General features: G+C 39.0%; 1 protein-coding gene across 13 annotated transcripts in view; it reads left to right on the top strand.

Moving 5' to 3' along the window:
* SYNE1 (spectrin repeat containing nuclear envelope protein 1) overlaps positions 1–17,064 on the top strand; it is a 483,893-nt gene that overhangs the window by 340,394 nt on the left and 126,435 nt on the right. For all 13 annotated transcript variants that reach the window (XM_056567280.1, XM_056567285.1, XM_056567279.1 and 10 more), the window contains 7 exons: positions 1,505–1,687; positions 2,478–2,615; positions 3,507–3,692; positions 6,558–6,680; positions 7,605–7,787; positions 11,635–11,778; positions 16,356–16,550. In XM_056567280.1, the coding sequence (XP_056423255.1) occupies positions 1,505–1,687; positions 2,478–2,615; positions 3,507–3,692; positions 6,558–6,680; positions 7,605–7,787; positions 11,635–11,778; positions 16,356–16,550 (1,152 nt within the window). The remainder of the gene's footprint in view (positions 1–1,504; positions 1,688–2,477; positions 2,616–3,506; positions 3,693–6,557; positions 6,681–7,604; positions 7,788–11,634; positions 11,779–16,355; positions 16,551–17,064) is intronic.

The raw sequence follows: 17,064 nt of genomic DNA on the forward strand, positions 1-17,064 counted from the left end.
ACCTTTGCATCTGCTGATGCTAGTCTGGGTCGCTAGGTGTTGCAGGCGGCTGTGGTCCAGTCTTTCACCTAAGTTTGGAATCTTTTACCCACCCTGGGGACTGCTTTGTTAAGTCCCATGGTCTGTGTCCCCCAATGGAGCCGATAGAGAAAAGTAGATTTTTATGCTTACCGTAAAATCTCTTTCTCGGAGGATCCATTGGGGACGCAGCACCCTCCCATTTATTCTGGTATTCCTGGTTTGGTTTCTGTCTGAGGGTGTTTCAGTTATTTTTTATTCTGTGGTTCCTCGGACAGTTACTGTGTTTTCTTGCCTGTCGGTCCTCTCCTACTGCTCTCGGACTAAACAGATTAGCTCAGGTGCCTGTGGGCGGGTATATCCTGCTTGGGGTGGTGGGGAGGACTTTTCTTGTTGCCTAGTGCCAAGCATAAAAATCTACTTTTTTCCCATTGACTTTAGTGGGGGTGTCGCTATCAACAATAAATCTGTAGTTGCAGATTATTTTTTTAGTAGAAATGCTGCAGATGCATATTAAAAATACTTTTATTTTACTAAAATTATGTACTTAATTATTTAACAAAACATATTTTAATGGTGTAAATATAGTGTCAAATTTAGGTATTATCATAATCATGCGGACCTGCAGAATAAAGGTGTAAGAAGACACTATAAAAATTTTTATTAAAACTCATCAAAATTGCAGGTTTTTCTTAAGCCTTGTTCTCTAAAATTGAAAGAAAAAGTCATCAGAGTGTCACATGTATCCCAGAATTGTAATGATGAACATGAGAGCATGTCTACCAAAAATATTTTGGCACCCAAGGGCCTCTCCAACTTGATATGATGCCTACAACATATCCTAAATAAAATGAAGCTCCAAAATCCACTAGGTACTCCTTTGTGTCTGAGGCTTCTGTTTGAGTCATGTAGTGCCCTTTGGGCCACATATGGAGTATTTCTAAAATCTTCAGACTCAGGATTACATATTGAGTGGCATTTCTCGGAAAACCAACTGCGAAAAAATTTATTCAAATAATTATATACCCCAAAAATATGAAATGTTTAAATTCCACCTCCACTTTGCTGTAATTTCTGTAAAACATCTTAGGGTTGAATAAACTTCCTAAATCTAATGTTGAATAGTTTGAGGGGGCAATTTTCAAATTGGAGTGATTCGGGGTCCATTCTGTGCAAAAAAAAAACAAAAAAGAACCAAAGGAACCCTAAACGGGTCGAAGCGCTACATCACTGTGAACCTAGCCGTAATCTTATTAATAGAGTTGCTGACTATTTTTGTTTTTTTTTGCATTGTCCCTGTACATTCAACACAGGATGCTCCAGCGAATCACTCACCTTAGAGGTCACCTGAGCTCTTGATAGAAAAGGGGGGGAAAAATAAATATATATCTTCACATATAATAGACATCCAGTATAACCATGTAAATGACACTAACTATAGTTTCGATTCAGTTTTCATTTTTACAACTATTTGTTTTTCATACAGATTTTATGTGAGGAACTAGACAAGTGTAACATAAAGCTGGTGGAACTGGATGCTGCAGTACAGGACTTTGCTGAACAGAATCATACTCTGGGAAAGCAACTGGTGGATAAGATAGGGAAACTTACAGAATTACAGCAGCAAGCAAGCAAACAGGCTGAATACAGAGCAGGCAAAGTCAAGCAGGTATATCAGTGTTGGTAACACAGTTTTTGTAACACATTTAATAATGAAATATTGTGAAATAAGGTGCATTCCTTATAACCGTTGATCAATGTACAAAATGATACATTGATCAAAGTTTATTGTGTGACTCCCTCTGCAGTCTGCTGTGGGGGTTTTCCTCTCTACACTCATACACAGCCTATGTGATTCTTCCTCCTCAGACTGCTTTGTGTGTGATTTTCTCCCTATCAACACCTTGTACAATCTGTCCTCTTTAGTGCAAAGGGTGAAATCCACACAGAAAATCTAAGACCGTTTCATAAAGTAATGAACATACGGTGTATTTGAAAAGCCACATTCCTCGAGATTCACATGAATGTTTTCTGCTACATGTGGATGGGGGTTTGATACAAGTATTGTGCTGTAAAGAGTGGTAGATTTTCAGTGCTGAATCCACACCAGGAATCAGCCATGTCTGGAAGATGAGTAAACAAGAAATATATTTTTAATACATCTTCTAGATCAGTGGTCTTCAACCTGCGGACCTCCAGGTGTTGCAAAACTACAACTCCCAGCATGCCCGGACAGCCGTTGGCTGTCCGGGCATGCTGGGAGTTGTAGTTTGTCCACATCTGGAGGTCCGCAGGTTGAAGACCACTATTCTAGATAATATTATAATATTTAAATGGTAGGGTTTAGAGGCCAGATTTGTGACAGTCATGTTGAAAAAGATGAATGTAAATGTGAAATATCTGGTGTGACTCTGCCTCTAGAAATATGTTTCTTTTTTTTTTATAAAATCTATACTTAGGCTGTCGTTCAGCTGGAGGAATACAATGAAATGCTAGAATTTATTTTACGTTGGATTGAAAAATCTAAAATATTACTGAACAGTAACATCATCTGGAATTCAGCGAGTCAGCTTCGTGACCAAGCAATGGCTCACCAGGTACGATGTGGCCCTTTTTTTTTAGTACATGGCTAGTATGTGAATGAGTGTTTATGTTGTTTACCGTAATTTTTTTTTTTTTTTTTTTTTATTATTCATTTTTTTTTTTTTTTTTTTAAGAAATGGTCAGATCTTATAATCTAGTGCTTGTTATACTACATATTAACAAAGGACTTTAGCTACTTACATTCCTTGTAAAGTATGCAATATGTATTAGGCTGCATTCACACCACGTTTTTGCAATACAGTTCCCGTATACGTTTTCTATCTGAAAAACGTATGGAACCATATTGGAAAATGTATGCATTGACTCTCCATTGAAAACCATATGCCAAAAGATGCATCAGGTTGTGTCCGTTTTGCATCCTGTACGGTTTTGTCAGTTTCTTTTTCCTGTACCCAAAACCGTAGTCTACCACGGTTTTAGGTCCGGTTGAAAAACTGTATTAAACCGTATACGTTTTTTTTTTTACATGGGAGTCAATGGGAACCGTACAGAACTGTATGTGCATACGGTTCCATCCGGTTTTCACCATACGGTTTTTGACTTTGCACAGTTTTTTTTCTTGGAATTTCAATCAAACCAGTAAAACTTTATTCAAAATGGAGTGAAAAGTTAAAAACGTATATGTTTTTTTCTTAAAAAACGGATGCAACCGGATGTCAATTTTCAAACCGTATACGGTTTCTAACTGTATACAGGTTAAAATTTGTACACACGTTTTGAAACAGTTTAGTCAGGTTTTGAGGAATCCTTTTTTTCTCAAAAACCTGATACGGGAACTGTATTGCAAAAACGTGGTGTGAATGAACCCTTATGTAGATTTTCTTAAATACATGTCAGTGTCTCACCAACTCCTGCCAATTTAATTTACATTTGTTTCTGTTCAGGCTATGTTGGAAGAGTCCAGAGATATCCATAGTGATCTAGAAGCAATGAATGAAAAAACTGAATATTTGTCCAGTATTTACCAGACAGAAGAATTGTCTCAGCAAGTGTCAGAACTTGGACGTCAGACTGAAGAACTACAGCAAACAATAAAGCATCGTCTGCAGAACCTTCAGGATGCAGCAAAGGTATAAGTCCTCCCCCAGACTCACCATTTTGTCTGATTATGCAAGTTAAGAGTTTTAGGCTATGTTCACATGTTAGAATGTCTGCACGGAAAATCTTGAGAATGTCCGCTCGGGAATGCACTGTGTCTTAGATGTCAGTGCATTCGGTACGGAGTCAACAGGAAGAATGGACATGGCCATTCTTTCTGCGGACACCAGATTTTGAATTTCCATGCCAGATGTTTCTGGTGCGGAAATTGTGCACAGTGCAGCAGAATACCATTTGAAATCAATTCTGCTGCAGCAGAATCTACGTGCGGAATTTCGCACGGAAATTTTGGTGTGTGCACATACAGTGGTCCCCCGACATAAGATATATAATTTCAGTGTGTATACGTCCAGGGATCATCTTTGTAATCTGTCTATACTAGTTTTAATTGTCCTACTCTACTTTTTCATTACAACAGTATTGTGTCTGTGTCATCCATTGTTAGGCAGAGCAATGCTCTGCAGTAGTGCCAGACATTCTCTTAGCGATCTGTACTGTACTTCCTTGGTCCTTAGGATGTAAGATTCCTAGAGATTCCTCTTTTTCACAATGCATCCACCTAGGTAAAAGTTTCCAACATACAGGGCAAAGGAAGCACAGAACAAATCGCTACATTGTATCTGAGATATAGCAATCTGTACTATACTTCCTGATACAATGTAGCGATCTGTTCTGTGCTTCCTTGGCCCTGTATGTTGGAAACTTTTCCCTAGGTGGATGTATTGTAAAAAAAGAGGAATCTCTACAATACATCATAATAATTAAAACATATTTTACCAGAAAAGTATAAAATAAAAGACAAAATCTTACCCCTCTCCTTTTCTTGCTCCCAGCAGCTCTGCTCTTTCAATTCCCTGCCCGCTGCCGAAAACTCTTCTAATCTTCAAAAAAAAAATAAATAAATAAATAAATAGAATTTGTTCTCTACAAATTCCAGCTACTGCATGTTTTTTCTATTTTTTATTTTTTTATATATGAAAATCAATTAAAAAAAAACATGTCCATCCCTTTTATAGATCTCTAAATAAATAAATAAAAATAAAAAGCCTGCAAAAACGCCAGTGCTAAATCCCACATGGCTTTTTTAATTTATTTTATTTTTTAGACTTCTATAGACTTCTATTTCAAGAAAAATAGCCACAGTCTCAACATGAGGTCGTTTTAGAAAATCATCCACTGAGCCCAAAAGGATTTAAAAAAAAACAAAAACTGAAAAATCAAGTGGATGTGGCATTTTGCAGTTTCATATTGGCTTGCAGCTAACATCTGGCCACAGCGTTTTTTCAAGGAAATTCCAGCCTTAGGCTCCATTCACACTACATCTTGTCCATACGGGGATGGGAAAACCGGGCGCTCCCATATCCCTATATCCCTGCCAGGCCTGGCCCCGATCTCATTCATGTGAATGAGCTGACCGGAGTCAGATAGTGACTCCAGTTGGCTCATTTTTGCCCCGTTTTGTTTTTCAATGTTACCCCACAAATATATTTTTTTTCTGGTTTGCTGTAGATTTTGTGGTGAAATGTTTAATGGTGGCGCAAAAGACAAGCCCTCATATTCGTCTGTAGGTGGAAAATTTAACATGTTATGATTTTTAGAAGGTGAGGAGGAAAAAACTAAAGTGCAAAAATTTAAAATGGACGATTTTCCATGTGGACATTCTGGACATGTGAACATAGCTTTAAGGGTATGTTCACACTGATTTATTTCTTGCAGATTTTTCACAGTGCATTTGCTGCTGAAAATATGCAGCAGATTATTCTACCATTTACTTCAATGGTTCAGCAGAAAATTCGAAATAGTGGCAAATTTATACCTTTTCCACTGATCCATTGAAGTCAATAGTAGCAAAATCCCAGGTGGAATTTTCAGCAGCACATACCCAGTGGAAAATTTGCAGGAAATACGCCCCCATTCCAATTTGGAATATTCTACTCTAAAACTCTATTGCAGCAGAGTCCCATTGATAGCAATGGTATTCTGGTGCACTGTGCACACAGGAATTCCGGTTCTGGCATCCGCAAAAAGAATAGATATGTCTATTCTTTCTGCAGATTCCACTCGGAAATGCATTGCCGTCTATGAGAGAGCATTTCCAAATGGTCCTAGCGCCCGCCGAAACCTTCAAATGAGCTGATTGTTCACCCGTGTATTAAAGTCGGACATTTCGCGCATTTCCGGCATGTGAACATGGCCTTAGACTGAATTTTTGAAAAACTGCCGTTTTTGCGCTGAAGTGTTTTCAAAAGAAAAGGAAAATACAAAGAAGGACTTGAACTTCTTCTTCCTTCTGGTTCCACTTCTGACTTTGGCTCAAAAACTGCAGTGGTGGTTTTCTAAAAAACTGCCAAGTGGAAACTCAGTCTTAGAGATCTGATACAGTATATGAACATGAGTATATGAACGTATTTAATCAATATGCACCAATTGATAAAAGAAATAATAAAAAGCATTCTTCTGTTATATTCTATTTGGGACCTGCATTGTTTGGTGAATTGAGCTCTAAAGTTGCAATGTAGTCCCAAACAGACAGCACAGGTGTTGATTCATCTCCTCTTTAATATGTGTAACTAAAAAGTGGAGACAATGCTGCCACAGAGCTGATAAAAAAAAAACTGCACCACATTTGTCTGCATGTTAGATGTGATTTTGCAGCTCAGTGTTTCATTTAAATGAGCAAAGTAATAATACCACACACAACCTGCAGACAGGAGTGATGCTGTTTTTGGAACTCCTTATTTAGATTTCTGGATAACCCATTTATCTATGGAAGAGTGAGATCCACAGAGCTTGACCACTTTGTATAAATAAGCAGTATTGTTTATTTCTTACTACAGGATATGAAGAAGTTTGAAAGTGAAATTAGAGTATTACAAACAGCATTAGAACAAGCCCAGACTACGCTGACGTCACCAGAGCTGGGGCGCTTGAGTCTTAAGGAGCAACTGTCTCATAGACAGGTATTGTGCACATGCCAATATTGTGTATTATTCAAAGTAGATTTAGGGTAGGGAAACACTGAGCGCCGACGGCAGTCACAAGATTGGACTCCCCTGGGTAGCTGTGTGTCTGCTCATAGCTGTGGATTTCCCACTGTAGACACAGTGCCTACTCGTAGCAGATGCACAGCGGGAAATCCGCCACTACGAGCAGACACACAGAGCTACCTGGCTGCAGCATGGAGCTCGCTCTTGTGACTTCTCTTCTGTGCATCCGCAGAGGGAAATGTGCTGCGGATGCGCTCCGTGTGAACATACCCTTAAAAGGGTTAACCAAGCTTTAAGTAAAGGCCTATGGGGATCTAATATTGATCAAAGACTTAAAGGGGTTTTACCATCATAGACACTTTTCTCTATGAAAAGGTTAAGAAATAAATATCTGATCCTAAAGATTCCAACTGCTAGGACCCTCCACTATCTTTGGAACGCCGGAAGCTCCCACCTGAGTGGAGCACCTATGCCCTTACTTGACTCCCATCCCAATCATTGCCCATGGGATTGCTTAATACAACCAAATGATGTACACTCCTATCTTTCGGACTATAGACAATGAACAGAGGGGGGGATGAGTATGTTCATTGCTGCTTCATTCAGATATAAGTCCTATTCCCAATCTCCGGGACAGCCAAGCTCTTTTCAAGATCAGACCTTTATCCACTATCTTGTGAATAGGAAACAGGTGTACATGGTGGCAAAAGCCTTTACTTCCAATCTACCACTCCAGTTTACCATCTACCACAGCTCACGTTTCATTTTACCAAAGCTCATTAAGATATAAAAGATGTGCTTTGGTTGGTTATAAAGGTCAAAACCAGACAGTTTTGGTAGATTGATAAATCTAGACCAGTTCACTAAGTGAACTGAATTTTTTTTTTATATTTACAGCATCTACTATCCAAAATGGAGTCTCTAAAGCCAAAGGTTCATGCTGTCCAGCTTTGCCAAAGTGCCTTAAGAATTCCAGAAGAAGTAGTTACTAGCCTTCCCATATGCCGCACTGCTGTTAGACTGCAAGAGGAGACCAGTCGTCTTCAGCACACTGCCATTCAGCAGTGTAATATTATGCAGGTAAGCAATTACATTAATGAGCTGACAAACCAATGCTTTTTTGTGACATATATATATATATATATATATATATATATATATATAATTTTTTTTTTCTACTACTGCCCCTTAACCCCTTAAGGACCGGGGTTTTTTCCGTTTTTGCATTTTCGTTTTTTGCTCCTTGCCTTTAAAAAATCATAACTCTTTCAATTTTGCACCTAAAAATCCATATGATGGCTTATTTTTTGCGCCACCAATTCTAATTTGTAATGACGTCAGTCATTTTGCCCAAAAATCTACGGTGAAACGGAAAAAAAAATCATTGTGCGACAAAATTGAAAAAAAAACGCAGTTTTGTAACTTTTGGGGGCTTCCGTTTCTACGTAGTACATTTTTCGGTAAAAATGACACCTTATCTTTATTCTGTAGGTCCATACGATTAAAATGATACCCTACTTATATAGATTTGATTTTTTAAGACTTCTGGAAAAAATCATAACTACATGCAGGAAAATTAATACGTTTAAAATTGTCATCTTCTGACCCCTATAACTTTTTTATTTTTCCGTGTATGGGGCGGTATGAGGGCTCATTTTTTGCGCCGTGATCTGAAGTTTTTAACGGTACAATTTTTGCATTGATAGGACTTATTGATCGCTTTTTATTCATTTTTAAATGATATAAAAAGTGACCAAAAAAGCACTATTTTGGACTTTGGAATTTTTTTGCGCGCACGCCATTGACCGAGCGGTTTAATTAATGATATATTTTTATAATTCGGACATTTCCGCACGCGGTGATACCATATATGTTCATTTTTCTTTTTATTTACACTGTGTTTTTTTTTTTATTGGAAAAGGGGGGTGATTCAAACTTTTAATAGGGGAGGAGTTAAATGATATTTATTCACTTTTTTTTTTCACTTTTTTTTTGCAGTGTTATAGGTCCCATAGGGACCTATAACACTGCACACACTGATCTTCTATGTTGATCACTGGTTTCTCATAAGAAACCAGTGATCAACGATTCTGCCGCATGACTGCTCATGCCTGGATCTCAGGCACTGAGCAGTCATTCGGCGATCGGACAGCGAGGAGGCAGGTAGGGGCCCTCCCGCTGTCCTGTCAGCTGTTCGGGATGCCGCGATTAGCCGCGGCTATCCCGAACAGCCCGACTGAGCTAGCCGGCCACTTTCGGTTTCACTTTTAGCCGCGCGGCTCAGCTCTGAGCGCGCGGCTAAAGGGTTAATAGCGCGCGGTGCCGCGATCGGCACTGCGCGCTATTAGAGGCGGGTCCCGGCTTCACTATGACGCCGGGCCCGCCGCGATATGACGCGGGGTTACTGTGTAACCCCGCGTTATATCAGGAGAGCAGGACCAAGGGCGTACCTGTACGCCCTTGGTCCTTAAGGGGTTAAGGACGTTTTTTCCTCCTTAACTTTTAAAAATCATAACCCTTTCAATTTTCCACCTAAAAATCCATATTATGGCTTATTTTTTGCGTCGCCAATTCACCTTTGCAGTGACATTAGTCATTTTACCCAAAAATTCACAGCGAAACGGAAAATAAAATCATTGTGCGACAAAATCGAAGAAAAAACGCCATTTTGGGGGCTTCCGTTTCTACGCAGTGCATATTTCGGTGAAAATTACACCTTATCAATATTCTGTATGTCCATACGGTTCAAATGATACCCTACTTATATAGGTTTGATTTTGTCGTACTTCTGGAAAAAATCATAACTACATGCAGGAAAATTTATACGTTTAAAAATGTCATCTTCTGACCCCTATAACTTTTTTATTTTTCCACGTACAGGGCGGTATGAGGACTCATTTTTTTGCGCCGTGATCTGAAGTTTTTATCAGTATGATTTTTGTTTTGATCGGACTTTTTGATCACTTTTTATTCATTTTTTAATGGTATAAAAAGTGACCAAAAATATGCTTTTTTGGACTTTGGAATTTTTTGGCACGTACGCCATTGACCGTGCGGTTTAATTAATGCTATATTTTTATAGTTCTGACATTTACGCACGCAGCGATACCACTTATGTTTATTTTTTTAATATTTTTTTTACACTGTTTTATTTTTTTATGGGAAAAGGGGGGTGATTCAAATTTTTATTAGGGAAGGGGTTAAATGACCTTTATTAAAACTTTTTTTTTACTTTTTTTTTTGCAGTGTTATAGCCCCCATAGGGACCTATAACACTGCACTCACTGATCTCTCATGCTGATCATTGGCATGTATTAACACGCCTGTGATCAGTGTTATCGGTGCTTGACTGCTCCTGCCTGGATCTCAGGCACGGAGCAGTCATTCGTCGATCGGACACCGAGGAGGCAGGTAAGGGCCCTCCCGGTGTCCTGTAAGCTGTTCGGGACGCCGCGATTTCACTGCGCGGTCCCAAACAGCCCGACTGAGCAGCCGGGATACTTTCACTTTAGAAGCGGCGGTCAGCTTTGACCGCCGCTTCTAAAGGGTTAATACTGCACATTGCCGCGATCGGCGATGTGTGGTATTAGCCGCGGGTCCCGGTAGTTGATGAGAGCCGGGACCGACGCGATGTGATGCGGGGTCGCAGCGCGACCCCACTTCATATCGCGGTAGCCGGCGCAGGACGTAAATATACGTCCTGCGTCGTTAAGGGGTTAACATTGGTGACCACAATCCTTCACCAATGGTAAAACTCATGGGCCCCAATACCTAATGTGTAACAGGGTCTCTACCTACCAAGTTCCATAGCCTATTAGAAGAGAGGTATTCATAGAGACCTACCTGACATTTTCCCTTTCCAGAACCATTCCCATTACCTGGCTGGTCAAATCATAAGGGTTACTCCCTTTCCACTGTTTGTCTTATTATATTGAATATCTTTTTACTACAACTAGGCAAGCCAATTTCCTGCCTTTATGATTTTATTTGCCTTACAATTCAGGAGTAGCTTTATTATTACAAACAGTATGAATAGTATAACTAAATACTGGGATTTAAAGCCGTACTCTGGTGGAAAACTTTTTTTTTTTTTTTAAATCAACTGGTGCCAGAAAGTCAAACAGATTTGAAAATTACTTCTATTAAAAATTCTGTATACTACAGAGGAAATTCTTCTCTTTTTGGATTTTTCTTTCACAACCAAAGTGCTCTCTGCTGACACCTCTGTCCATTTTAGGAACTGTCCAGAGTAGCATATGTTTGCTATGGAGATTTTTTCCTGCTGTGGACAGTTCCTGACATGGACAGAGGTGTCCACAGAAAGCATTGTGGTCAGACAGAAAAGAAATCCAGAAAGAAAAGAACTTCCTGTGTTGCATACAGCCTCTAAGAAGTACTGGAAGGATTAAGATTTTTTAATAGAAGTAATTTACAAATCTGTTTAACTTTCTGGCATCAGTTCATTTAAAAAGATTACGTTTTCCATCGGAGTACCCCTTTTATAAGTCCCTGTTTAGATGTCTCTGCTGGTAACGTAAATACAACGAAATACACATTGTACATAAAGGCATTGTACTATGTTTTTGGGAATATTGCAAGCATCTCCTTGTTGCATGACAGAATTTGTGATGGCTCAGCAAGTTGTACTGTACATGGTACAGTTGGGGAAGATGTGATATTGCATTGATTGTTTTTGGTCACATCATGAATTTTTTGCAGTTTATTATTTATATTACACTTAAATTTAAATAAGTCTAAATGCAGAAATTGTGAATTGGTAGTAATGTCTGCCACCATTTTACAGCTTGAAAAAAAAAATCTCAAAGATGTTTTTTATTTCCAAGTACTATGTTTGGCAGCGTGTAAAATATGAGTCACTTTTATTTTAGTTCGGAATTTGTTTGACAGTTATCCATTTAACCTACAGGAGGCGGTGGTCCAATATGAGCAATATGAACAAGAGATGAAACATTTACAGCAGCTAATAGAGGAAGCACATCGGGAACTGCAAGATGCAAAAGTAACCACCAGCAATATACAGGAATTGCAATTCCAGATCAAACGTCATGAGGTCAATATTTTATAACTATTGATTTTCCATGTGGGAATTATGTGTGGTCCTTTTTACTTCAGCCAATGTATTGTATTGTATTTAAAGGGGTATTCCGGTGGAAAACTTTTTTTTTTTTTTAAATCAACTGGACAGGAGGACAGCGCCTAGCATAATTCTGTATAGAAAATGTCCTAAGGATCCCCAGTGTAGGTGTTATGCTCACCTGGCTGGATACTTGGGTTCATGCACGTAACCCCTCCGTATGGGGTACAGACGTATTTGGATCTCGAGCTGCAGCCTGCAAATTGTAGGACCGATCACCTTCCAAATGGGGGCCGGTAAATGTAGACAAGTAGATATGGCAGAAAAAACTTTTTGCACTGGCGCTGCTTTCATGTGATCCGCTTCAGACTCTGTATCACAGGGTATAGTATATAAAAAAAATAGGTTTTATTGTTACATTAAAACAAATAAAACATATGACAGTGTGCAAAACGCGTTTAGGGAATATATTTTCCCTTTTTCAATTGCTTAAAAGTGGGCTGTCTTATTAGCGGCTGTATGCTACAGAGGAAATTATTTTCTTTTTAGATTTCTTCTGTCCATTTTAGGAACTGTCCAGAGCAGCATATGTTTGCTATGGGGATTTGCTCCTACTCTGGACATTTCCTGACATGGACAAAGGTGTCAGCAGAGAGCACTGTCGTCATGACAGAAAATAATTTCCTCTGTAGTATACAGCTGCTAATAAGTACTGGAAGGATTAAGATTTTTTCTTAGAAGTAATTTACAAATCTGTTCAACTTTCTGGCATCAGTTGATTAACAAAAAAGGAGTACCCCTTTAAGTACTGCAGAGACTTTATTTTTTCTGTTAAAAAAAAATTACAGAATTAGAGTGGCAATGTGGATACTTCACCACTGCTCCTTTCATTCTCTTTGTGACTTTTCAACACAGCCAAGTACAGTGCTCATCTTTGGAAGTCCCATAGAAATTAAATGGAGCTGTGGCTGGGCATGCACACTGCTGCTTTATTAACTCAGGGAACAAGGAATATTCTCTAGATCAGTGGTACTCAACTGGTGGACCTCGGGGGCATAGTGGCACAGTTCATGGGGGTCATAGTGTCACAGTTATTAAGGAGGAAGGAGAGCATAGTGGCACAGTTTATATGGAGTGCTTAATGCTTCAGTTCATATAGGGGGCATAGTGGCACAGTTGATGGGAGGCACAGTGTCATCATTCATTAATTTAAGTTAGACTAAATGTTAGGGAAGCTTTCTTCCTCCTGCTTTGGCCGATTTTACTGTGCCTGTCATGCCGTGAGAGTGAAGCAGGGATGAATGTTCATGACTGAAACAGTGATATCGACTGAAGCCAGCAGGAGAGAGAGTTGCTCATACAGCAAAAGCCCGCCTCTATTGCACAGAAAAATAAATTACCATATTAGCAACAAGATGGATTTCACCTGAAAAGCTGAACTGATTTTCGCCGAGTAATAAGTGTTAGAAACAGGGTCACCTAGATTATCTACCTGGGTATTCAGGTAAGTGTGGGTAATCCTGCTGTCAGGTTTCCTTTAAGATATTATTGGTGCATAATAAATTTAAGTACGGTAGCTTCACCCTAAAATACAGTTTTACAATTTATGTCCTCTACAGTAAAAATTGTGTAGCCTTGTAAATGCATGTTGTAACTTGTGATGATCCTAAATTATTTAAAAGTATAGAACATTCCAATAATAATAATAATAATAATAATAATAAACTATAACATAACAGTAATAAAATAACATACTGTACCTGTACAATAAATGCAAAATAGGTCTATATAGTCTATATAGTCATAAAGGCCATATTACATTTTGTATTATACTTCAGAGCTTCATTTACAGTTCTGCTGTTATTAGAAATAGTCCACAAGCTTGTTGCTAATACTCCAGATCAGTTCAGGCATAAGTAACATACTTGATAATGTTAGCACCCCTGAATTTTTTCTAGAAAATGAAGTATTTCTCACAGAAAAGGATTGCAGTAACAGATGTTTTGCTATACACATATTTATTCCCTTTGTGTGTATTGGAATTAAACCAAAAAAAGGGAGAAAAAAAAAGCAAATTGGACAAAATGTCATCCCAAACTTCAAAAATGGATTGGACAAAATGATTGTCACTCTTTCAAAATTGTGGAAAAATAAGATTGTTCCAAGCATGTGATGCTCCTTTAAACTCACCTGGGGCAAGTAACAGGTGTGGGCAATATACAAATCACACCTGAAAGCAGATAAAAAGGAGAGACGTTCACTTAGTATTTGCATTGTGTGTCTGTGTGTACCACACTAAGCATGGACAACAGAAAGAGGAAAAGAGAACTGTCTGAGAACTTGTGAACCAAAATTGTGGAAAAATATCGACAATCTCAAGGTTACAAGTCCATCTCCAGAGATCTAGATTTGCCTTTGTCCGCAGTGCGCAACATTATCAAGAAATTTGCAACCCATGACACTGTATCTAATCTCCCTGGGTGTGGATCAAAGAGAAAAATTTATGAAAGGTGTCAACGAAGCATAGTCTGGATGGTGGATAAGCAGCCCCAAACAAGTTCCAAAGATAGTTCACGCTGACACTGATGCTCCCTGAGCCTGCAGGACAGCTTGAATATCTGTCGACATTTAAATGAAATAAAACGCTATGGCAGGAGACCCAGGAGGAGTACACTGCTGACACAGGGATGTAAAAAAGCAAGACTACATTTTGCCAAAAAACTTCTGGGAAAACGTCTTGTGGACAGATGAGACCAAGATAGAGCTTTTTGGTAAAGCACATCATTCTACTATTTACCGAAAACAGAAGGAGGCCTACAAAGAAAAGAACACAGTACCTACAGTGAAATATGGTGGAGGTTCAATGATGTTTTCAGGATGTTTTGCTGCCTCTGGCACTGGGTGCCTTGGATGTGTGCAAGACATCATGAAATCTGAGGATTACCAACAGATTTTGGGTCGCACTGTACAGCTCAGTATCAGAAAGCTGGGTTTGCATCTGAGATCTTGGGTCTTCCAGCAGGACAATGGCCCCAAACATACATAAAAAAGCACCCAGAAATGGATGGCAACAAAGCGATGGAGAGTTCTAAAGTGGCAGCAATGAGTCCAAATCTTAATCCCATTGAACACCTATGGAGAGATCTTAAAATTGCTGTTGGGAAAAGGCATCCTTCCAATAAGAGAGACTTGGAGCAGTTTGCAAAGGAATAGTGGTCCAACATTCCGGCTGAGAGGTGTAAGAAGCTTATTGATGGTTATAGAAAGCGACTGATTTCAAGGGTGTGCAACCAAATATTATGTTAAGGGTGCCAATAATTTTGTCCAGCCCATTTTTGGAGTTTAGTGTGACATTATGTCCAATTTGCTTTTTTCCCCTCCCTTTTTTGGTTTAGTTCCAATACACATAAAGGGAATAAACATGTGCATAGCAAAACATGTGTTACTGCAATCCTTTTCTGTGAGAAATACTTCATTTTCGAGAAAAATTGCCAACATTTACGGCCATGACTATAGTGACATAGTTCATAAGGTTGAAAAAAAAAAAAAAAGAGTCCATCAAATTCAACCTATAGTCCATCATGTTTAACCTTGATGGACATTGCAATGACATGTTCTATATGTAAACTGTACACCTAATGTGGACCTAATATTGACATGACATGTGAGATAAATTACTATAAATCATTAAGCTTTTTATTTAAATATTTGCTGTGTTTAATTCAATAGCATGTTCCACCAATTGTTGTCTTAAGACAGTCTTTACTATCCAGGGTACTTGTATTCTCTATTTAAAAAGTAAACAGTGATAACTCCCAACATTGCATAGAGAACCTGCACTTTGCCTGATGTCTACTTTATAAAGGAAAAAGTGGTGACAGGCTTGAGAATGGATGATGGCCATGCTGACAGGTGTTGTTCACCTTAATATCCCTCTTATCTCTGTTTAAACTTACACAAGATATTGTTAAATGATATCAAAATGTAAGAACAGTAAGGAACCTTTTCTTTATGCGGCACTGATGAGGTTAATGGCGATATACTTAACCAAGCTATGGAGGGTAACATTTGTCATTTTAACCTCTCTGCCACCTATTGTTTTCCATTGTTTTAATCTTGGCTTAGAGCTGACTGTTGCATTTTTTGTAGTTGCAGTCACCACATGACCTCATTACAGAGCCGGAGACATGAGCCATCTGGGGGAAGCTTATAGTCGGCTGTAATAAGCGGCCACAATGTTGTCAATGCTGTCCCTGAATGGTGTCGGTCCTCCTTGCAGTGACTTAAGCTGCACAGCTATTTCCTTGTCTCGCAGCAGCTCTGTGGTTTCCCTGTATTGTGAGATGCAGGCTGGCTTAGTTCAGTTTCACAGTCAACATCCTCCCTTCCAGCCAGTGCTGATAGATGATACAGGACTTGTGAGCTGGGATTTTATTGGTCAGTCGTTCCCAGCCTGCTTGCAAGCCAGGAACACAATACAATGCAAGCTTGGATTCCTTTATGGCTGTATTTCTCTGTCTTATCTAGCATACTGAATTAAAATGTGTTCACAGGAGCTGGCAAAGAAGATCAAAGGTTATCAGGAGCAGATAGCATCACTCAACTCCAAGTGCAAAATGTTAACCATGAAGGCCAAGCATGCCACAATGCTGCTCACTGTCACCGAAGTGGAAGGACTGACCGAGAGAATGGAGGAACTGGATGCTGAACTCCTCCCTGCACACTCTGCTCACCCGTCTGTTGTTATGGTAAGGCCTATGCTTGCGTTAGCTGCTTTCATATGGGTTACGCTTCATGCAAGCCAGAGAACAAAGCTGCAGCTTCTCTGCTTTCCTATGAGCTAGATGGCAGCTGCTGCTACTGAAGCACATCAGACAATATTACAATGTCTGCTTATATCTGTTATTAGGACAGTATGCTATTGATCATGTACATAGATTGGATAAATAGTTTCACTATAGCTGTAAAATAAAATATAAATACGTTTTAATTAAAGTAAAAGTTAATTGTCCAGATGATGTATGTAATTTAAATATAGAAACAAAATCCACATGTTCACTAATGTAGCATGTCCTATTGAGATACAGGCATTTTAAAATCTTTTTATCTTACATTCCATTATGATGTTGGTAATACATGGGTTACATATAATGGTGTCTTTGTTGGTTTCACACATAGTTTAGCTGGTTGTTTCTATTTAGAGTACATGTCACGTGATGCCATAGTGCAGTGGTCGCCAAACTGTGGCCCTCCAGATGTTGC

The sequence above is a fragment of the Hyla sarda genome, chromosome 3 (genome assembly GCF_029499605.1).
Source record: "Hyla sarda isolate aHylSar1 chromosome 3, aHylSar1.hap1, whole genome shotgun sequence".
In the NCBI taxonomy this organism is placed as follows: Eukaryota; Metazoa; Chordata; class Amphibia; order Anura; family Hylidae; genus Hyla; species Hyla sarda.